Source organism: Centruroides vittatus, unplaced genomic scaffold (assembly GCF_030686945.1).
Source record: "Centruroides vittatus isolate TY-2023 unplaced genomic scaffold, ASM3068694v2 contig_364, whole genome shotgun sequence".
NCBI classification, from domain to species: Eukaryota; Metazoa; Arthropoda; class Arachnida; order Scorpiones; family Buthidae; genus Centruroides; species Centruroides vittatus.
The window spans coordinates 1441699-1466668 of record NW_027122188.1 but is presented as its reverse complement, the minus strand read 5'-3'; the positions used below and the strand labels follow the sequence as shown (position 1 = coordinate 1466668).

The 24970-nt window shown below is 30.0% G+C and overlaps 1 protein-coding gene across 2 annotated transcripts in view; it reads left to right on the top strand.

Moving 5' to 3' along the window:
* Positions 1-24970, top strand: part of LOC136975079 (probable ATP-dependent RNA helicase DDX43) — a 107969-nt gene that overhangs the window by 54161 nt on the left and 28838 nt on the right. For both annotated transcript variants that reach the window (XM_067270077.1, XM_067270076.1), the window contains 6 exons: positions 104-157; positions 256-320; positions 3193-3303; positions 7457-7598; positions 13951-14139; positions 18195-18254. In XM_067270077.1, the coding sequence (XP_067126178.1) occupies positions 104-157; positions 256-320; positions 3193-3303; positions 7457-7598; positions 13951-14139; positions 18195-18254 (621 nt within the window). The remainder of the gene's footprint in view (positions 1-103; positions 158-255; positions 321-3192; positions 3304-7456; positions 7599-13950; positions 14140-18194; positions 18255-24970) is intronic.

Here is a 24970-nt window from a genome sequence, read left to right as displayed (position 1 = left end):
TTGTTTTAGCTTATTACTATAATTTTAGATTTATTTTATGAATAAATATTACTTATATTATTAGTGTTGTTTACATTGATTTTAAATATTTAAATATATATAGTGCCAAGCATGGCCAATTCTTTTACAAGGATATGATATGATAGGAATAGCACAGGTAAGTTAATACTGTAATTTAAATTTAATAGTGCTAATTAAATGATTTTATTTTAAATAATACTAAATTAACAAATTTTAATATTTTATTTTATTTAGACTGGTACTGGAAAAACATTGGCATTTTTATTACCGGCATTAATACATATTGACAATCAAATCACGTATGTTATTTTATTTCGAATATTTTAATTATTTGAATGTAAAGAATTGTTTGCTAATGTAGTCATATATTTTTACTGAGAAAAATACAGGATCCATACAAACCTGGAAAGTCAGGGGATAAGATTTTTAGTGGAAAAAAAGTCAGGGAATCTGCAAATATTGCAGACTGTCAGTCTTGCTCCTTTTTTTATCCAAACAGTTTTAAATTTGGTTCGGTATAGGGAGGTTTATGAAAACTGGAGCAACCAAACAAATGTCAAGATTTGTCATGCTTATATCTTGTAAATTATAAATGATAATCTAACAATTTAAATTTTGTTGGATAGAAGGTTTGTCTTTATTTAAAATGGTGGGTAATGGGGGTGTGCAGGGGAGGAGTAGTGGTTGCACATGAACACTGAAAATTGCAACACAGTGTTGCATTTGGACATTGAAACTTTGGTTGAGAAGAGATAGGACATTGAAATTGAAATTGGTGTTGATTTGTATAGGACAGACTCTTCAACATTATTTAGCAATAATAACCGATAAAATAGAATCATAGTGCTGAAGAAACTGCAAAGGAAATATGATTAGAAATGTATATCATTGGAAAGAAAAATTTTAAAGGAATCAGAAAAGCCCAAGATGACTAATGCTGAATGAGGAAATTGTGTATAGAGTGTAAGAAAACCAATCGCATGAACTTCATTGTGAATATTTTGAGTATGCCTCAGCCTAAAATGATAGATATTGACTTGAAATGTGATAACCAGCAAGATTTTATTCATTTACATCTTCCTCTAAAAACAAAGATGGATTCATGCCTTAAACAATGTTCTGTACACAACCCTCCCAATTTTTTGACTTATATGACATTTGGTTAACTCATTGTAGTCAGTTGATGTGGGGGCCTACATAGCTAATTATGTAATCGATTTTATGCAAAGTTTTTTGTTTTTGTAAGTGGCTAAAGTGTTTAAAAAAAAAAATTATATAATTGTGTACAAAATGGGCTTAAATAGACCTGACTGAATATTACATAACAGAAAGGGGAAATGCAGAGACGTTAATAAGTTGGGGAGTAATGTCATAGTTGGTCAGGGGATCAGATGTAATTACCTGTACAGACCCTGAAAATACTTTTATTTCTCTTAAGATATTGGATTAATATTTTGTTTTAATTGCCAAAACTATGTTATGATTAGACTAATTAAATAACTTTAATAATTAATAAATTTAAACTGTAAGTAGATTTTATATATTAAAAATTTTAATGCTTAATGTTTAGTTTTGTTAATTTGATATTTCTGATTAAAAAAATATATATGAAGAATAAGATTACATTTCTCCATGAATGAAGAATTATGGTAATGTCAGTTACATCATCTGAGTTTTGAAAAAGTTAAGACATAGTTCATATGTGAATATATTAATTACTAGATCAATTTATATTCCAACTAGAGGGCTTTATCTTGCTCGGTTTGCTCATTTCTTCATCTATTTCTTAGTTATGACAGTTTATTTTGGACATTCTATTCAACATATTTGATTTATAATGCTTTCAATCTATAAATCTTTGAACAAAAATTAAGGTTTATTTTTGACAAATCAATGGATTGTATTATAACAGAAATGCATAAAATGAGATTGTATACAATAAGGGATACCTGTATTTAATTGAATAATAGTTACAAAAACTTTCATTTTAAATTTAATATACAGTAAGACCCTGCTTAATGCTTTCTCGATTAACACTGATTTGATATAGAGCAGTCTGCTCAAAGCCATTAAAAAGGCTCAAAATTTACACTGATTCAAATTATTGCAGAATTTCATTGATTCGTATATAATACAATTATTCATGAACACAAACCAATCAGCAAAAGGTGGCAATTCATCGTTGTGCTGTATGTCCCTTAAATCTATTTTTGTGCAATTTTGGAAAAAAATATAACATCAATGATGCCATAGGCAATATTGACTTTGCTTGGCAAGAATTTACTGATAAATGCATGAACAGAGTAAGGAAGAAGTTATGGCTAAAGGTATCCAAGAATTCTCAACCAGAAGAGCCTATTGCTGTATTGTTAGGTTGACCAAATTGTCAACCTAATTGATATAGCAAGACAGATGTAGAAGAGCAGGATATTGAGGAGTTACTGCAGTGAGAACCTTACCAACTGTTGTTAGTAAGGTTCTCACCAATGACGACCTTCAAGACCTGCAGAACAAGGAATTCACATAGAATAAATAGAAAAAATAGGGATTCTAAAAACGAAGAACCCGAAGAACTTGCTATAGATTTCCTCAGTAAAAAATTTTGTAACAATAACTGAAATCATTGATCAAATTGTAGCAAATGATCTAGATTTTGAAAGGAGTATAAAAGCAAAACAAGGTGTTTTGAATGCAATCTCCTGCTATCGACATTTGCTTAAGGAAAGAAAAAAAGTGACAAATGAAACTATACAACTTTAATGCAAAAACCAAGAATTTCAGAAAAGCCAAGACCTTCATCACAAAAAATGAACTTTACATTTCTGTATGCATATGTTTGTGTATGTAACATATTTTTATATTAATTTGCATAATAATATAACTTAAAATTTAGTAAAATTTGATTATTTTTGGTCGTGTTCTCCTTTCCCTATTTACTCTGTTAAAATGATCTTGTTTAGCACTTTGTCATTTAGGAACACATCCCCACATTTTGCGGGGGTCTTACTGTATTTCAAATTAAATTGTTTTTAACTTTGAATAATTATTTTAATTATTAAAACATAGAATTGAAATTAAACAAAGCTATTTTAAAATATATATTAAAATGAGTTATTTATTCTGATGTTATATTATTATTAGGAAAACTAATATATTTATAAAATATTATAGACCAAGAGATAAAAGAGGTGGCCCTTCTTGTCTTGTCTTTGCACCCACAAGAGAATTAGCACAGCAGATCGAAAGAGAATGTAAAAAATATGAATATAAAGGAATTAAATGGTAAGTTTTTCTATTGTAATAATGAAGTAATGATATTCTAAAAGATTTAAATCAAATTCTTAAAATTTTGTATTTTAATAAATTTTATAATTCAATTAAAAAATTTTAAAGTTTATTAAATTAGAACTTAATTACATGTTAATTAAATTGAATCAAACTTTAACCCAGTCATTCTCAAATATCTTGTAAACAATTGTATGCAGTATGTAGAAATAAATTTAACATTGATTTATTATATACATAGAATGTTATAAAATTTTATATTAATTATATAGAGGACTAGATTCAAAATTATTGCATTTAAACGTAAGTGTAAACTGCCTTGTATAAAAATATATTCAGCAGTAATCTTTCTTCTATTCTTCCCAGTGTTCAAATCTAGATGAAAGAAAGAACTGACAAACCTTTCCAATAAAATTTTTTTATGAATTATTCAGCAAATGAATTTTATAAAATAATAAAACATCTTTTATTGTCTTATGGCTTTTAGTTTTATGTAATAGAATTTATGGCTGTGTAGAAGAATGATCACCCAAAATGCATTTGCCTGAATAATTAATAAAGATTTAATGGGAAGGATTGTCAGTTGTTTTTATACAATTAAATGCAATAATTACAAAATTTTATTGAATGCGTAATTTTATTTGTAATTGACTTTAATGTTTCATGTAGGATGTATACAATATTCTAATATGTTAAAGCCAAACAATTGCTGGACTAAATTGGGCTATTTTTATTGCTGAGTAATTTAGCACATTAGTATTTTAAAGATATTAAATTTAATTTAATATCTTTAAAGTTTAATAATTATAATTATTAAATTTAATAAGAGATGGCACATGACATCTATCTCTGGTGCCAAATTACTCAGTATTTAATTATTAATAGTAGCAGCAATATAGCCTGATTTAATCCAGCAATTGTTTGGCTTTAGCATAACTGTTGGGTTTAGAGATGTTTATATATTCACTGTGATCAATTAATGATGTCACAAAACACATTATGACGACATAATTTTCAAAGCCCTTGCATTGTCAGTTGTCATGTGTTTATCCTCTCTCACCTAAAAAATGTGATTTATAATAGATCATGGTAAGATTTGCTCACAGATAGAAATAAAGTACTGTACATATGCATTTCAACTTATAAATTATAATGCGTACCTTGTGTTATTGGTGCTTTTAACATGCATAAATGCATATTTCAGGCATTTTTTATCTGCACGCACTGCAATTTTAAATGCATATATCGCTCTTGATTATGAAATTTCTGATTTATGCTGAATAAAAAATTCTGATAATTACAAAATATAAAAAAAAACTCTTAACAAAAAGTTTTTTATTTTCAATACATTTTGTAAGTTTTGATGTTATTGATTGTTCTTAAGATTATATAAACATATTAACTTGCAGCTTGAAATAATATCACAGTTAATGAGCTTTTATTCTTCATATTTTAATTTTTACTTTTAAATTTCCTTGTTAATTCTTTTTCTTTAATATTACATTAATCACACCCACTATCAATAGAAATTTTGTTTATATCAATACATTAAAATGTTAGTGTACTTTTCAACATTTTGTACATTTAACAATACTGATAATTTTGTATTTTGCTAAAAACACATTTATATGAACAATATACTCCTAATTATCCAGTAATCACTGGTAATGGAGGCAGAGATTATGCAGAAACACTGATAATCCACAGGTCTGTTTTAACGAAAGCTAATAAATTTTTAGTTTTAATTTTATATTAAATTTAACACAACAGTTTGTATATATATTATGAATAAAATATGTTTTGAGAGTGATAATTAATTAAAGCTTTAGATGTGATCAGAGTTGAACGTAAACAGAAAATTCAGAAAAATTTATTGAACTAGAACCTTGCAGTTCACTATCAATTTCTTGTATTATTAACCTAGATTGACAGGTTGCCAGCTAGATATCATCATAAAACATCATCAAGTTTGCGAGATTAATGATTTATTGATATGGAAATTGTAAGATCGGCCGGGGGCAGGAAGTCTGGAAAGTACTTTGTCACTTAATCGGCGGTCAATCGCGAGATCGACTCTCAGTTGTCATATGAGATGAATTCAAATTTGAATAACGAGTGGTTGGAGGGACTTAACGTTAATTCGTGAAAAATAGCAGAGACTGATGATTGTAAGATCAACGTTCTCCTTACGTCAGGATTCTCGACACCAGATAGGGATGAAATTCATGCCCTATCACACATTTACTTCTATTTAGTCTATTTAGGATCTATTGATGTTCGCATTTAACATAGGGGGTTTTAAGATTTTACGAGTGGGAGTGCACTGATAATATAACCAAAATTGGAAACCAATTTCCTTATAAACAAATAATAATATTTAATAAAACTAAACTAAGCGTGATTACAAGTAATATACAAATGGAAAATGGAATTACAAATAATACAACTCGAGATTTAACTCATAAAGGAATAAACTATCACTTAATATATATTTAACCTATTCATTCTAAATCTAATACTATGTGCTGTGAGAGAGTATTACATCAAACTATCATTGATTTATACTATCTTTACAATACTTTTTTTTCATTCAAATATATTCGGAAGGTCCTTCCTGTAGTATGGCACTTAACAAAATGTATTCCAACTTGTATGAATTATCGTATGGCGAATTCAGGTATTTCTAGATCTCCCATGAACTGAGTCAATTCTGTATGTCTACTGAACTGCCTAACTAGTATGGCTCATTCTGGTGTTGACTTGATCTTCCAAGAACTGCGCAATTTGACACAAAAACAGCCCCTTTTTATAGGGACGAGTGGCCGACTGATGGCCAAGTCCCGTTTATGATTCAATTTCTGGTCATCTTTTGAAAGGAAATCAACTTCCTTTCAATAACAAAAGTATTCTATATCTGTTATCTGACAAATTTATTAAAGTTAACAAAATATTTAATTTCCATTTAATATTAAAACATTATTGTTTCTAACAAATAATTATTTTAAATACAAATCCTAGCCCCAATTCTCACAAAATGATTCAAAATATTTTTTCAAACAATTTTACAATCTATTTAATGAAGAAAAAAAAATACAGTATGCCTATATATACAGTAAAGCCTTATTATTCAAGAATTATCTACATGTACTATACTTGTTAGGCCATTTAATTTATGGCTTGACATTCTGGAAGTAGTTCTGATGCTCAGCATATCATTTTAATTAGAGTTAACAATGAAGATTTTTTTAATTTTAATGCTAATATTTGTATTCCTGATGTAAATTTTTATTGTGATGTACGCATGCATGGACAATCGAGAGTATACTGTATGATATATATAATAAGAACTTTATAAATACAGGTAACCCCTGTATAACACGGGAGTTAAATTCCAAAAAATTGCCGTGTTATACGAAACAAAGAACTAGTGCGAAAAGGGGAGTTAGGTTCCAAGAATTAAAAAACATGCTGTTAAATCCTTTAAGTCGGATTTATTATTCACAAGTCTAAAGGTAAATACAAAATTACAAATAAAAATAACAATATACTTAATATTATACTGTAAAAATATAAAATAATTTATATTGTTAATTTAAATTAATTTAAATACTTCCTAGGGGTGCCCTAGTGGCCATTTTTGGCATACATTGATAGAATCCAGTTTTTCAGCTTTATATAGTAGATTTTTTCATGGGTAAAATACTTACTTATTATTTTACCACAGGATTATTCATCCTATATGATGATCTCAGCATGAGTATCATCAATTGGTAACAGTTTTTATTACATTTCATGTTGTTCGAGGGTTCTATTCAATTCCCGAACTGTGTTAGAATGAACCCGTGCTATAAAAGCACAGTGTTATACGGGGATGTTCCCAATTCTCAAACCATGTTAGAGCAAATCCATGCTATAGAAGTGCCGTGTTATACAGGAGTTACCTGTAGTCAAAAAAGTTCAGCTATTACATTTTAATGTGTTATTTCAAGAGGGTGTAAATAAATAAATAAAAATATTGATAATTTATTATATAGTTCTCATTATGATGATTTAAATAATTTTCATTTTCAATTTTATATCACTGTTTTTAAAAATATTTAAATTCATTTTTATTTTTAAAATTTTAATATTAAATATATCTTTTTATCAGTGTGTGTTTATATGGTGGAGGAAACAGAAGAGAACAAATAAATTGTGTTGAAAAAGGTGTGGAAATAGTTATAGCTACCCCAGGACGCTTAAATGATTTAGTCATGAATAATTTTCTCGATGTCACTTGTGTCACTTATTTGGTATGAAATTATGTGTTTAAAAAAATATTAATAAATAAAAAGTTTTTAAATTGTATTATTATATTAGTTATAATTGAATTATTAATGATTTTTTTTTTATCCAGTTAATGTTTACATCATCAGTTGGTTTAAAAAGTACTTTCTGAAATGAAATTTTACTTAAATAAATATGTGTGTGTCAATGTTACAGGAATAAAATGTATATACTAAAGAATAGAATACTTTAATTTAAATATTTTTAATAAGTTTATTTGCATTGGAGTGATATAATTTTTTTCAGTTTTAACTTTATAACAAAAGTGTGTGTGAAGGAACACAATTGGATTAGTATGATTTTTGAAGTTATTTTAATAAAAAAGAATCTATTAAAATTAATGATTATTTGTGTATAGTTTAAATTAATATAAAAATTAACTTTTTTTATTTATTTATAAGAAGAATTTTTATTTTGTATGTTGTTTTTATTCTACTTTAAAGTACGAAAGGATATTATAGAATTAAAGGTGAAAAAATATCTCAAAATTAAAATACCCTTGTTGCCCTGAAAATTAGCACACCAAGGAGTTGTGTTGGAATTGAATGAAATTGTACATGTATGAGAGTAATGACGATATAATTGAGTGATTACAAAATGAAAGCAAAAGAATCATTTATTGCAAAAAAAAAACTACAAGTGAAAGGAGATTCTAGTATCGTGTTGGGCCACCTCTAGCATGAATACATGTGATAGATGCATGCAGGTGCTGTATGGTGTCTCAGTTGATCCCAGACATGTTCGATCAGTGACAAATTGGTAGGTCATGGAAGTGTGGCAATGTGGTGGAGGCAGTCCTGTGACACACTTGTATGTGGTTAAGCATTATCCTGTTGGAAAATGGCTGTTGGGAGCACTTCCACAAGTGGCTGCAGGATGTCACTAACTGAGCTGTCATTGTTCCTTGGATTACTACTAGAGGTGACTGGCTTTCGTATGTGATGGCACCTCGGACCAACACACCATCTGTGGGGCAGTGTGCCACTGCAAAGTGTAGGCAGGATTGAGGTGTTTACCATGGGGCCTTTCAGACACAAACATGGAACTGAATCTGGATTCATCACTGTAGACAACCCAGTTCCATTTTATCATGGTCCAATCTCATCAGGAGCCAACACTATTTCAAACAGAGGTGATGGTGGGTGGCTGTCAATAGCAGCACATGTAATGGCTGCCATGATACCAAATGTTCCTTGCCTAGGCACCTCAAAATGGTATGGACCAGGGATGTCCAGCCTGGGGCGACATTGTAACCCACTTAATATTTTTATGTGGCTCACTGCACCTTAATTTTAGGTACATTTTCGTTTATTTTGGTATAGTATGTTGTAAACTGGATACACTTTGTTGTCAGAATGACGTAATTGGTGCTAGAAAACTGTACCTACCCCACATGCATAACATACTGTTGTGAACAATTCTTTTTATGAAAAAAATCAAAACTGCTGAAAGAAATAGGTTGGGTGATTTCCCATTTAACTAAGTTTCTTAGAATTAAGACTAGGACCATAAAAGCAGATATTGACAATATTGTAAAAGGAAGGCAATATCAAAAATTGCATTGGATCACAAAGCCAAAATTATTGCTGTAAACATGAGAAAAATATTAATCAACAAGAAATAGCAAGGAAAGGGTAATTGCAGTCTACAGTGCAAAAAAATAATTGAAAAATTTAATGAAACTGGAAGTTTAAATTGTAAAAAATGCACTGGTTTTCCAAAATTACTTGAAAAAGGACAGAAATTAGTACAGTGGGACCTTGCTTAACGAGCATAAATTGTTCTAGAATCTTACTTGTAATGTGAAACACTCATTAAGAGAAACAATTTTTCCCATATAAATTAATGTAAAATACGATAATGCTTTCCATGCCAAAAAAAAATACTCAAATATTTTATATATAATGTTTATTCAAAGAAAATTATACAGCATTAAGGAGCATGAATCATCATCATTTCTTCTAGTGCAAAATGAACCAACTTGAAATGCAAATTCGATTTGCGGAAAACCAAAAAAAAAAATCTAAATTTAATTTGGAATTGGTCATTAAATTTTATACGAGATGGAAGCATAATTGTCTATCTCTAGTCAAATTATTTCATTTTTAATATTTAATTATAATCTTTACATAGCCCAAGAATTTGGCATATTGTTTGGCATGTTTATTACATAATGGGCTATGGTTGTTACTGATTATATGTAATATGTGTGAACACAAGTTTGGAAAAATGTGCAATAACAAGTGCTACTAAGATGCTAGTGGGAGTGCTAAACACAGACTGATGTAACATGCACACAATCCAAGACTTCCTCCTCTTCTCATCACTCGTTATGTGAAATGTCACTCGTTAAGCAAGTCATTTTTTTTTACAAATTGTTTTGCTCATTATGCAAATTACTTGTAGAGAGGTGCTTGTTAAGTGTGGTTCCACTGGACTTAGAAAAATTGTAGAAAACAAAAATAGACATAAAGGTTGCAACTGATGTCACAAGAATTGAAATCTGTGATTGGAAAACCAGTTTCAAAAACAATGGTTTACAATTATTGGAGGGAAATTGAATATAAAGCAGCCAAACCAAAAAAGGAACCTCATCTGACAAAAGTTTAAAAGAAAAAACATTATATTGGGCCAAAAAATATATTTTACATTTGAACAGTGGAAAAAAGTATGTTGTGTTGATTTAAACAATGGAAAAAAGTTTGACACTTGAAATGTGAAGCCAACAATCTAGATTGTTTACAAGCTATTAAATTTCCCATAATTTTGTTTTTTTTTTTTTTCTGTTATGTTCTATCCTGAAGAAGGTTAAATTGAACTTAACTGAAATTTAGCTGTGTGTCTGATTTTAAACTCTTTTTAAGTTTTGTAATTTGTTCTAAATGGAATGAATCAACAATGTATTTTAAAAATAATATTAATATTCTGGAATACACCCAAGGAAGACGTTTTTACTTGAGACTGATAATGTCAAAAGGACTGTTTATTACTTTTTATTTTATTCTTAACTGAAAGTACTTGAGTGGAAATTGTCTGAGCATTCTATTGATATCATATAAATCTTTTATATTTGTAATTTTTAATTCAAAATGGCTGTGGCTGTCTGTTTTTATTTGTTTACAGTTATCCAAGGTAGCATTATTTTACCTTGCCTCAGATAATCAGGTTTCTACTGTAATTGAAATTACATTATTCTTTCTTCTTTTCCTTTTATTAGAAAAAGCATTTCTGTAAATTAAGTTGGGATTCATCTAATATAATACAGAAAATTAATTCTAGGTAAACCAATTATTATGAATATATACAGTCAAACTTCAATAATCACACCTTATAATGCACCACCTTCACTGACTGCCAAAAAAATGTGACAGAACAGATAAAACAGGTCAAAATAGTACATATTTTATTCTAAAATTGATTGTATTAATGTAGGTTATAATTTTGACCTGATGTTGACCTATAAAATAGGCTGAAAATGTTTGTCAGTTTATTAAATTGGCACTGGATTTATGAAAATTGAGATTTTTTTTTTTTCCTCACTCATTATGAATTGAACATTTATTCAGTTTTAAGAAGTTTTGTACTAACCTTTAAACAATGCCTAAAAGAAATAATTGTAATTAAAATTGAAGTGGAAAGTAAGAGATATACCAAAGACAGATGAAAGTTAGCATAAATAGCCAGATGACTAAATATTAGTGATGTAATAAATATTCGATTACTACCCGGTATTCGGCCTAATTTCACTATTCGGCCGAATACCTAAAAACAGGAGTAAGAAATAACAAAAACACAGTAAATTAATAATTTTGGTAACTTTTATTAATGCTGAACATTAAACTATAATTATTAAAGTTAATAAGAAATAGCGTCTAAGTCTAGTATTAAATTATTTCATAATTAAATAATAATATAGCCTTTATCTAGCCCGATATCTTATGGCATTGATGGCGTGCGTGTAGGTTAGAATGTATCGGGCATTAATGTTATTGTTTAGTTAATAATGTTATATTCGTATTTGTGTATATTTTAATATTTTTTTACGATATTTTAAAATGATTTACAAAACGTTTTATTGAAACTTATCGTATTTAATGAAAGAATTATTTATCTATTTCCAGAAGATGTGTAACTAATATATAATTTACTTTATATATAAAGCAAAGAATGAGCATTTCACATTATATGCAAAAGATAACATTTGAAATCATGTTAATTTTAAAAATATTGACAAAAACAATAGCAACAAAATATCACAAATAGAAACCCCCAATAATATATTTGAACTGTTCCACAACTGGGGAGAAACTAGACCACATGTCCCCAATAAAGTATATCCTTAGGGTACTATTCAGTCTACAAATACATAGTAAAAACAAAATTTTAGTGCTTAATTAAAGAGTTAAAAAGATCGATTGCAATTAAAATAACTTATAAGTTATAACTTACATCTAAATACCAACAACTGCTGAATCATATCAGGCTATTTACGGCTATTACATAAGTTATAAACCAATTTGGCACTAGAGGTAGACGTTAGGCTCCATCTCATATTAAGTTTAATAATTATAATTTAATTAATTAATTTAAATAATTTAGACCTGCTGGAAGAAAAAATCGTAGTGACAGCGGGCCAGTAGAGAGCAGGGTGTGCGATTCTTGCCATAATGCGGTTTGCGCACCAATTTTCATACGTGCGTTAATCAAGCTGAATAGTTTGGCTGAATATTCGGCCATTCGGCCACGCTCCTGGCCAAATATTTGGTATTCAGCTGAGGCCAAATATACTATTTGTTACATCACTACTAAATATTGTTACATAGTAAACTATTTTTAGAAACCTTTTTAAACATCCATAATATCTCCAGAAGACTGGATTCTAGTGGCTGACTAAAGACAAGGAAGGATTGTTATATGCTGCTAAATGCAAATAAAATGCAAAATGCAAGACACTATTTATACAACATTGCTACTTGCTTCAGATTTTGCTGCATCCATAGGAAGAGCTGTTTCTCAGCAATGTCTAGAAGGCTTTGTAAAGGTGATTTTTATGCAAGATGACAAGTTGTTTTGTCACTTAAATGTCCTTGTGGAAAAGAACTTTGAATTGAAGATTGAATTGGTGTTAACATGACTATTCTGTAGGTCATTTTGCTACTATTGATTTCATTGAGTGCCAACTTAATTGTCAAATTGATTTTTAATGAGCATTCATATGGAGACAGTGTGAAACCTGATATCAATACTTGTTAGTGGATGGTTGGAATATTTGGAAATGGTAGCTTGATAGTATGTTCTAGCATTGTGGTCAATTATCTCACAAATCTTATTTAGCATTTGTTAGATTACCTGCTGAGGAGATATGCAAGGGATGGAATTTCTTGGTATCTGCATGAAATAAAGCTATGAAGAACCAGTTAAATTTAAAAAAAGGATTGTGGTTAGAGAATATATATTTCTTTTTAGTTTGAAAAGATGTGAAGTTGAGTAAATGGAGGAACTAAAGGGGGTAATTGTTAGGGATTATTACAGAGTAGGTAATTTGTTTTTGTAATGGAAAGGAAGCTGTCTGGTACAAGTGAGTTGAGGCTAATGAGAGGTGTGGAGACAATATGTGATGATAACTTTCTATTTGAAGTGATAGAAAGCTTTAGTTAATATTCTTGAGACTGGGCTGGAAAGTATGAAAATGCTAAGGTTTAACAAGAATTTTCTTTAATTTTGGATCTCCAAGAAAGCAGGTAGCTGTGTGTATTTGAAGAAATTGTATAAAGAAACTAACAAATAAATTAGACAAACTTGCTGGTTTCATTATACCATTCATATATTCTTAATACTTTTGACTAGCTTTTTATAAATTAAGTGTTGCCTTTGATTAGATGATCACTGTATGCAAAATTGTTTTGCCATATGTTAGATACAGGTTAGTTCTTTATCATCTATGTGGTTTTCTTGTTTTCATAGTAGTAAATCTGGTGTCTTAGTACACAAAGGGTTAACAATCTTATTTACAGCATGTTGAATAATTGTAGAGCTTGTCCCTATCATTGAGTAATTAAATACTTAAATGTAAATGTTTAATGGTAAAACATCAATAATTTTTTTTCATATTGTGTAATTTTCATCTCTCATCCCACTAAATAATCAACAGAATTTTTTTTTCTTTTATGTATTATTACAATATGATATAACACATTTAATATAGAAATTGTATTAAAATTCATTAAAGAGAATTTTTTGTTTGTTGTTTGATTTGAATGCCAATGTATTGTTATAAAAAAAGATGAATTAAAAGATCTCACTTTAAAATATATTTAGGTGTTAGATGAAGCAGATCGTATGTTGGATATGGGATTTGAACCTCAGATTAAAAAAGTTCTTTTGGATATAAGACCTGACCGACAAACTGTGATGACCAGTGCAACTTGGCCTGAAGGAGTCCGCAGAATGGCAACACAATATATGTCAAAACCATTATTAGTGTTTATTGGTTCACTGGATATCAGAGTATGTATTATTATTATCATCGTCATTTATAAACGCAATTGCAAAATTGTTAATGCTTTTATTTTTTATTGAAGTCATTTAGAAAATAAATTTTTATTTTTTTTTTTCAAATGAGTTACTTTCTCTCTGTATATACTGTATTAAAAAATTAAGTGTAAAATATATTTTATAAAATATAAATATATATACCATATTTACTCGCATATAAGATGAGGTTTTGATTCATTTATTATAGCTTCAAATTCCTAGGTCATCCTATATGCGTGAGTGAAAGATTCTTTGCATTTTTGCAAATAATTTTTGTGCACCGTGTGTTTGCATTTTTTAAAGGATGCCAGATTTTTTGTATTTAAAAACACAAGTATTTTATCTGGGTTGTTTGAATTGTTCTTTATCTTTACTCCTGACAATATACAATAGCAATAGAAAAAGCAAAGCTTTTGAATTGAATTCCAGATTGAAATTCCAAAATCTCACGGGTGCCCGATATAAGTTTTAATCCATTCCCAAGTGAAAATGGATAATTATTCAGAAATCAGAATTCAGAGAAACTCTTAAGTGTAATCGATGGAGAGTGGATTCAACTGTTAAGAATTGGCAAAAAAAATGTTCCCGATTTGTCCAGCTTTACATGAACAAATTATGTTGTCGATTTTACAAGACTTTTCCTTAAAATTTAAAATGCTAGTAATTTTTGCAGGACAATGTGTGCATTTACCTGCATTTAATATTTTACTTGTGATTAAACAAAATAAAATTAGAATTGTATTATTAAATCTAATTTTCTTTATTTTGATTTTTAAAGTCACACCTTGTCCTATATGCAAGGTTGTCTTATATGCAAGTAAATACAGTAATTTAGAAAAAATGCTTCTTATGATATGTTTTTTTCTAATAGTATCTGCCATAATTTTGCATTAACAAATATGCAGAATTGAACAATGTTTAATTTTTAAGCAGTTTAGAATGATCTGTTAATGACACGTACATATCAAAGCTTCACATAGATGAATTTACGTGAAACTTTGGAATGTCTCCCAATAGAGTTTGATCAGGGAAGATTCAATAGAGTTCATGTTAGAATATTACAGAAGACCTGAGTTAATGTATACCAATAATGAAATCATTTATAAATTTTAGACTCAGCTTAGTAGAATTGATCTACTCTGAAAATAAGAAATATTTTTACTTTACTCTAGCTATGAAAAACCTAGATTAGAAATTACTTCAACTTTGAAATAAATCATTAACTTTAGATATGTAGTAATTTAAATTAGGATAACAAAATTATGGGATTAAATACAAGGAAAATCATCTTTGCTGTATTAAGTGACAATTAAATAATTGGTAAATAATGAATCAACAGTGTGTTCTGAACATAAAATAGTTGCATTTCCTGGTTTCCCTTTACAAATCATTTTCTTTAGTTCAGAGGCAAACTGTATATTAATGTGCTAGGTGCATTTGCTATTTTTATGTATTGATTGTATAAATTTATAAGACCTTGGGAATTCTTTAGAGCCAAAAATGGAAAAAGATGATGATAAATTATAACTGCATCTGTTTCAGATATTTGTGATAGCTCTTTAACAAAAATAGTACTAGTGTTTAAGACAATTTGTAAGTTTAGTTGTGGCAAAGTAAAATGATTCTGATGTTATTGCATGATATATTTTTTATTGTTACATCATGCATATTGAATGAATAATGATATTAGTAGATTTATAAGAACGTGTGGAACTGTTAAAATGAGTTTAACAATAAATAAAACTATTTTAATAATAATTTTAATTAAAAAATTATAACAGCATTTCGTAAATATAAAATAAAATATGAAATTATTCTATCAGGTCAGTTCTTAAGTCCATGCCCATTTTTACCACCTTGAGAAAAATCTTGTTTTGCTGTTAAAAATGTCAGTCTAATGTGATAATTTTTACACTGAAGTGTTAAATTGGATCTCATTCATATAATACTGTTCAGAATTGTGAACATTTCTGTTGTTTATTTTCGTTAAAATGGAAGTAATGGATGAATATAAAAGACATGTTTTATACTTTTTATTTTTAAGTGGTGAGAATGCTACAAATGCAGCCAAAAAAATAAATACTGTACATAATCAAATTGTAATTAGTGCAAGGACTGTGCAGAAGTGGTTTGAAAGATTTAGAAACAATGATTTTAGTGTAGAGGATAAGGCTTGTACTGGAAAAGCCATTGACTTTGATGATGCTCTCTTTGCACTAGTTGAAGCAGACCCATCTTTAACCGTTGATGAAATTGTGGAACATTTAAATTCATCCCACGGAACTGTTCATAAACACCTACAACAAATCAGAAAAGTTTCAAAGCTAGGAAAATGGATACCACATGAACTGTCAATAGCTAACCGACAACGTGTAAACATTTGCACGTCTCTTTTATCCCGCATTGCTTTAGAACCTTTTCTTGGTAGGCTGGTTGCTGGAGACAAAAAGTGGATCCTCTATAATAATGTGACAAGAAAAAGACAATGGATGGATTGCGACAAGCAGCCAAAACTGACTGCAAAAGGTGGGTTGCATCCAAAAAAAATTCTTTTGTCTGTTTGGTGGGATATGTCAGGTGTAATTCACTTTGAGCTGTTAGATCCTAATCAAACAATTACAGCTCAAATGTATTGTGAACAATTAGAGCGTTTAAATGAAAAATTGAAAAAAAATCGACCGTCGTTAGTGAACAGAAAGCAGGTTCTCTTGCAGCATAACAATGCCAGACCACACGCTGCAAAAATAACTGTACAGAAACTTGAAAGCTACAACTGGAAAATTTTACCTCATCCACCATATTCACCAGATATTGCTCCCAGTGATTATCATCTTTTTTGCAGTTTGCAGAATTTTTTAAAAGGGAAAACTTTTGAGGATGAGAACAATGTAAAAAAGGCTGCTTCTGAATATTTTGATTCAAAACCGAAATCATTTTACGAAGACGAAATTAAAAAGCTACTATCAAGATGGCAAGAAATTGTACAAAATAATGGTGAATACATTATAGATTGAAATAAAATTTAATTAAAATTTTTTGCTGTTTTTTTTTTTTGTAGATAAAAATATGCATGAACTTATGGACTGACCTGATATTTATAATTTTCATAATGAGAATATTGTTTGTAGAAGAAACAAATGGCAAGAAATAACACTCATTGTATTTTAGATATAATTTTAGAATGCTTAAAGATGAGAAAAACCTAATTCAAGCAAATAATATAAAACAGAGTAAAAGTTATATATTTGAGGCAGAGCATTAGTGAAGCCTCTTCTATGCAGCTTACAGAATTGTTTTTATTCTCATCAAAATTTGTTCAATAAAATTCTAAGTTTGTCATTTTCCATTAATTGCAATGAGGAATCCAAAAATAATAAAAAATGGTGGTTCATAACTTCATTTTCAAGATATGCTGAGATCAAAGTGACAATGAATCATGCTGTCTGATACAATTGAGCATGCCTATCAGAATTTAGGGAGTAAAAATAAAACAAGCTAGAATTGTGTGTGCCTAACAGAAAATTTGCATGAAAAATGAACAAGACACAAGAACAAAGCAATCAGTGTCAATTGCTTTGTTCTTGAGACAAAAATTAGAGTAATATAATTTGGAAGTGCATTGTATTCTAGAGCTACTTCAAATTGTTGTAAGAAGTTAAAAATTGGATTATTTAATGATAAAAATATTTATTTTAATATACTTTAGAACTTCAAATTTTTTACATAGCAACTGAAAAATATACAATACTTTACATTACATTGGAACTGTAGGTATTGGTTATATATTGATCAGTATAACAATTTATTGATTTCAGAATGTGTTTGCATATTTACAATCATTAAATCATATACTGATTGTAGGAGGAGAGAGAATATTAAGAGTTCTTATTTAACATTTAAATTCTTAAATTTTTGCTTTTGTATAATAGGAAATATAATAACTTAATTTTATTCTTGCTTAACTTAAATCATTTAAGTTTAATTGTTAGCATTGTTCTTAAAGACATCTATTTTAAAATTTTTTATAGGCAGTTCATAGTGTAAATCAAGAAGTACATATAATTTCAGCTGATGACAAAAAACAAATGGTAAGTATATTGATGATTATATAATTTAAAAATTGTTTAATTTGAATTTGCTATGTAAATATTTAAGGCTTCGTACACGTGCTTATAAATATTTAAATAATTACAGTGATACGAAATGTGATAATTCAATAAATAGAAAATTATAAATGTGTTTGAAAATAATACATTTGGTGATTTGTTGCAGATTGACAGATTATTTAAGAAAGAAGTGATTAGATATAATTCTGTAGGGTAATATTAGCAAATAGTAGTATTAGTTGAATCTAAGTGGAAATATCAGTTTTCTAAAAAATTTTCAGCTTCTATATAACTACCTTAATTATATGAAGAATTTTTCATAGAATCAGAATAGTAAAAATTTACACATGTGAGGTGTATTTTTAATGTTTTGAGAAATGATCTTGAAAGTAGCATACATTTCTCTTGGTTTTCTATTTTTAAGTTAAAATGTTTTTATTGAAACTAATTTCAAAGATGAAAACAAATAAAGTATTTTAATTTAAAACTGTTATCAAGATCTAAAACATATTTGAATATGAATCACATATGTAGTGTTTAAATCCAAAATAGTATACAAAGTAGTGGTGATCATTATTTGTCATTATATTTCTATTTTCTAAAGAATACAGAAACATGCTGGTATTGAAAATAATTTAGCAAACTTGAAAGCTTGTAAAATTATTATAAAATCTAATGTTATGTAAAATATATTAGTTTGTAAAGTATTTTAAATTACAGTATTATTGATAAGTCTTTATAGCAATTTATAAACAGCAATAGTGTTGCAAATATTTATTATTATTATTATTACTGTATTATTATATGACAGTTTATTTTACTTTAGTATAGTGACAAATTGTAACTTTGATTTGTTTCAAGATCAATAACCTAGATTATTTCTTTTGAGGAATAGTAAAATCCACATTTCATATGAAATTCACTACTCCTCAAAAGAAATAATCTGAAGATACATCTATCAAGTGTGAAATTTAAATTCCTTTTGAGATGATTTACTCTGATTACTTGCAATTATTTCATTTAGAGAAATATTAATGCCTTATGTAGCATTGCATTACTTTGTACAAATGCAAAGATAAGCATTTCTTCCACTAACAGAAATTTGATTCAGTTAATTTTGAGTTTGTAATTTTTTAGAGAGATTGTTATTCAATTGAATTTCAAAACAAGAGTATTTAAAACTAAATAAAATTTAACTTAAGATATTTTATTCAGAAATGCTTATATTACTTAAAAAAAGAAAAAAAGGACATTATTTCTAACGTAATATTAAATACATTATATATATATATATATATATGTCGTATTATTTTGCAGTCGTAGTCGTGGGGTCGAGTGTAGGGTTAGCAAGACAAAAGAAAATTGGAGACCATAAAAACACGTCCGTTCACTTTCAGGTCCTCACTCGAACTCTCCTTTATTCTTTATTGGTGTTGTTAACCTCATTCCAAAAGGGGCGAGATTAACAAAGTAAATTACAGAAAAATATACAAAAATATATACAAAATTTAAAATATGTTAAATGCCCCCCTCCTGAAAAGGCGACATCATGGAGCCTCAGGGAGGTTGGGCTGGGTGTTATACAATTTATCGGCTTGAACTCTAAAGTTGGTTGGATTATAATACGGTATAATTTTATCTACATTCACAATATCAGTTAATTTATTTAATGATTGGACAGGTCTGTCTATTTCTACGTTACAAGGAGATACTATCTTTAATATGGTGAAAGGTCCATGATACTTTGGAGCAAGTTTTCCTTGGTCGGGATGGAAAAAGGTTTGTAGTAGTATTTGGTCTCCTACTTTGAAGTTTGGAGTTTGGTGTTGACTATTATATTTATCTCTGTTTCTTTCATGAGCTATTTCGGTTCTTTCAGTGGCAATCTTACGTGCTTCACTGAGAGGGGGATAATTCAAGTTGTCAGGTGAATCGGGGATTTCTCCGTACATTAAAAACATTGGAGGGAATCCTGTTATAGTATGAGGCGTTTGATTGTATTCTTTCACAACGTCACGTAACATTTGAGTCCAGGATCGTTTTGGATTCTCTGAATATTTTATTCTTAGTCTAGAGACAAGTGTGGCGTTTAGTCTCTCAACTATCCCGTTGTGCTGAGGTCGCTGAGTACTTGTTAGATGTTGTTTGATTCCATTCTTTTCTAAATATCTTCTGAATCTAGAGGAGGTAAATGAAGGTGCTCTATCTGTTAGTAGACGTTTCGGGCTGCCTGTCTGTAATATTTTGCCTAGACAATCTATGTAGGCGTTTATAGAAGTAGATTTGGATGGAAAACACCAAGCAAACCTAGAAAAGTGATCGATGGCAACATGAAGGTAGCCTTTAGTAGATCCGTATCTTTGCATTCCAGAGACAGTGTCCATAGATAACATGTCAAATGGAGCTTTTGATGAAGGTAAATCACCTAACAAGCCAAACCTTTTATGGTTGTATGTCTTTGCTTTCTGACAAGCATCACAATGTTTAACAAACTCTACAACATCGTTGATGACATTCGGCCAATAGTAACGTGGACTAATTAGTTTCAGCATCTGTGTTATACCTGGGTGACCATAGTGTGCATGTGCCCTGGATAGCACCTTGTATTGAAGCGATGGAGGTATGACTTTCTTTGTAAATCCCTTCTTTCTGATACAGATTACATCTTCACGATCTCGGAAGAATTTGGGTGAGGTGAGTAATGAGGTATCCTGGTTGGAAAGGACTTCCTCAGTGGTAACAAAATGGCTCACGGGGGCTCTGGATAAATAATCAGCTTCTACATTCTGGCTTCCCTTCTGATGTTTAATATCATACTGATACATGCTTAGTTTCAAAGACCATCTAAATAACCTTCCAGATGGGTTTTTTATACCTTTCAGCCACTGTAAAGCCTGATGATCAGTGTGTATGGTGAAATAGATATCATGAAGATAAAAGTGAAACTTTTCAATAGATGCTACAATTGCAAGGCATTCTCTCTCACTAATGGTGTAGCTTTTTTCATATTCACGTAAGGACCTGGAGAAATAGGCAATAGGAAGTAATCCTTTAACAGGGTGTTCCTGTTTCAAGATACTCCCTATACCATCTCCGCTAGCATCTGTATAAAGATGTGTAGGAAGCAAAGGGTTATACATGTTTAAGATGGGTCTGGAGATAAGTGCTCTTTTTAATTTCTCAAAAGATTCTTGACATTTAGTCGTCCAAACCCAGTTTTGATTTTTCTTTAGGAGCTTATTTAGAGGAGCTCTTAAATTTGCATAATTTGGAATAAATCGATGGTAATGGTTTATGGACCCTAAAAAGCCCTGTAATTGTTTGATATTAGTTGGACATTTTAACTTTTGTATTGTTTCTATATTTGGTAATGAGGGGGAGTAACTTTCTGGTTTGATGTTGAACCCAAGATAATTAATTTCAGATCTAACAAACTGACATTTTTTAAGATTTAAGTAGAGACCCTCCCTTGAACATAATTCAAATACTTGTGTTAAATGTTTTAGGTGTTCGTCCACGTTCTGACTAAAAATTAACAAGTCATCAAAATAATTGATGAGAAAAGGAAATCTATATTTATTTAGGATATTTTTTAGAACTAGCTGAAAAATCTGGGGTGAAGTCTTTAGGCCAAATGGTAAACGATTCCACTGGAAATGACCAGAATTCGTTACAAAGGCAGTTAGTTCTTTGTCTTCAGAATGGAGAGGAACCTGCCAATAGGCTGACAGAATATCTACCGTAGAAAATATTTTCGCACCTATAAGTCTATCCAGTAGCTCATCTATTCTGGGAATAGGTTCATTGTTAACTTTAATCCTCTCGTTTAATTTCCTATAGTCCATACATAATCTAGTTTTTCCCTCATCTCTTTTCTTGGCTAATGTGACTGGGGCAGCGTAAGGGGACGACGATGGTTCAATCAATCCCGACTTTAGCAATAGTTCCACCTGTCTATCAATCTCTTCCCTATCACGGTAAGATGCTCTGTAAGGTTTTAAAGTTATGGGTCTTTCGTCTTTAAGTAATATTCTAGGGGAAGCTATTTTTAGGGCTGGCACTGAAAACTTCTCAGCAGAAAAAACTTCCCGAAATCCTAAAACAATGCTCTTTAGCTTCTGCTTCTGATCATCCTTCAGATTAGGGTTAACAACATCCCTAATGTTAAAAATATTTAACAGAGATTCCTTTAAGGAAGTAGAACTATTCCTACCCCTACAAGTTCCTGCTGCATTTTGAGCCAAAGGAGGTGGGAAGACAAGGTTAGGAGCCTGAGGGGTCTCCTTCTGATCTATCTTATATAAGCTATTACTATTTTTACTTATTCTATTACAAAAATGATTAATGTCTCTACTATAGTAACTATTTGTGGAACTAGAGTGATTTGAACGTACTTCAAAAGTATTAGGATCTAATGCTAGGATAGTCTGATTTTGGGAGATCTGATTAAGACTAGAATCTATGACAAGACTAAATTTTCTAATGTCTGGATAAGATAAAATTAAATAAGGGAAATACCTGGATACTACATGTAAAGTAATGTTTTTTGTCAGGTTTCCAATCTTAAGAGGGATTGATACATTAGCCATGCTTGTGGTAGATCCTGCAGCTGTAGTGATAATCTTCACATCCGATTGGTATTGAAAGTATTTGGATAAAGTATCTAATAGTTTTTGGGATATAAGGCTGATGGAACTTCCTGTATCGATGAGCGCAGGCATCGTCTTGTTCTCCATTGAAACAGTTAGTAGTAGTCAAGATGGTGAAGTTGGTTCTGCCTCATTTGCTTCAGATACCTTGTGGACGTCTCTGTGAATAGGAGCTGAATATCTTTGGGGACAGTCTCTTCTCCAGTGCTGTGCTGGTAATCCCTGCTGATAGCAAAAACGGCAAGGGGATGGCGGTCTGCTCATGTGATGTACCAAATTTCTGTACTGGGGTTGACCCCGTGGTGGAATCCAAGATGGCGTCGTTTTCTTTGTGTGCGGCCATGACAGTATCTGGTTTTTGGCAAAGTGTTGGGATCCTGTGTAATTTTCTCGATTCGGTTTAGTTGCCGGATGATTTTCTTTCTGGGTCTTCGGCGGATGATCTGCTTCTTCTTGAATTTTTATTAACTTAGTAGCCTTCTGAAGCCATTCGACAGCGGTGGCTGGCGGTGCGGCTATCATATATTTTCTAATTTCCGCATTTATGCCGGCATTGAGACCTGTAATGGTCTGTTGCATGTTTAACTTAGCTTTTTCCGCCAAGGAGGTTTTTTCCCTATAGTAAGTTAAGACGTCTTCATCTCGCTGGTGTTGTCGATTTACAAAATCGGTGAAGTAATCTTCTTCTTCCTGTGGAAAGTACTCGAGTAATTTTTGTTTAATTTTGTTCCAATCCGTTTCCTCCACTAAATTTTCACAAAAATAGTCGAAAGCTTCATGCTGTAAATACTCTGGTATGTAAAAGTGGAGCTCTTGTTCGTCAATCCTTTGTCTCGCCGCTTGCTTCTCAAACAGTCTCATCCACGAAGTTAGACTTAGCTTTCCACGTGGGTTAAACGGAATAAGATTTAGTTTAGGAGGAGAGGTAGAACTACCTGTTTCTGGGATGGATTTGTCTCTAGATTTACTCATTGCTGGATAAGGTAATCCTGTCGACTCTTATAAATTGTCGTATTATTTTGCAGTCGTAGTCGTGGGGTCGAGTGTAGGGTTAGCAAGACAAAAGAAAATTGGAGACCATAAAAACACGTCCGTTCACTTTCAGGTCCTCACTCGAACTCTCCTTTATTCTTTATTGGTGTTGTTAACCTCATTCCAAAAGGGGCGAGATTAACAAAGTAAATTACAGAAAAATATACAAAAATATATACAAAATTTAAAATATGTTATATATATATATATATATATATATTTTTTTTTAAAATGTTTCATTTTGTAAATGTTCTTTATCTTGTGTTATCTTTGATTTACGTGAACACTGAAAATGGCTTGAAGTGAAGCCAAAAATATCTTAAATATCATTGATATTCTTAAGTAAGCAGCTTTGTGTCTTGATTCATCACTGTGGACTTTTTGCCAATATATACTAACTGAACAAGTACTTAAGGATAGTAGGGCCCTCCACAGTTCTTAGATATACTTTATTTTTATTTGTGATGCTCAAAAGTAATTAATTTTTGCAAAACTGTGTAAAAAGTCCTTAAAAGTGCTTAAATTTACAACAAACTTATAAAAACAATTAGAAAAAAAATACAAAACCATTTCTGTAGGCGTTGAAGGCTTACATTGTGAGATTTATATCAAGAGTTATTACTACGTTCACATCAACTATATCAATATTTTGGAAAGTTACTAAACAGCTATGGCTAGCTGTTTTTGAGCCAGACATCAATATGTTTACCTTTCATAGAGGAGTGATGAAAGAGAAGAAATTTTGTTTTTTGACTGGAAAGTTTCAAACTTTAGATTGTAATTAATCTGCAGACAATTTTGTTGATGATTTAAAAGTTTTTGTTGAACAGGAAAACTGAATTACAATAGATTAAATCAAAAATAAAGAATATCTTGAAACTGATAAATGAACAATGCTTTTAGTCATAACAATTAATTACAAAAGCTTAATGTTTTTCTTTTATTATATAAAGAAAGAATGTTCAGCTCTAAGATTTAAATTAAGCTATTAAAAAATATTTGCAGATGATAGTTTAT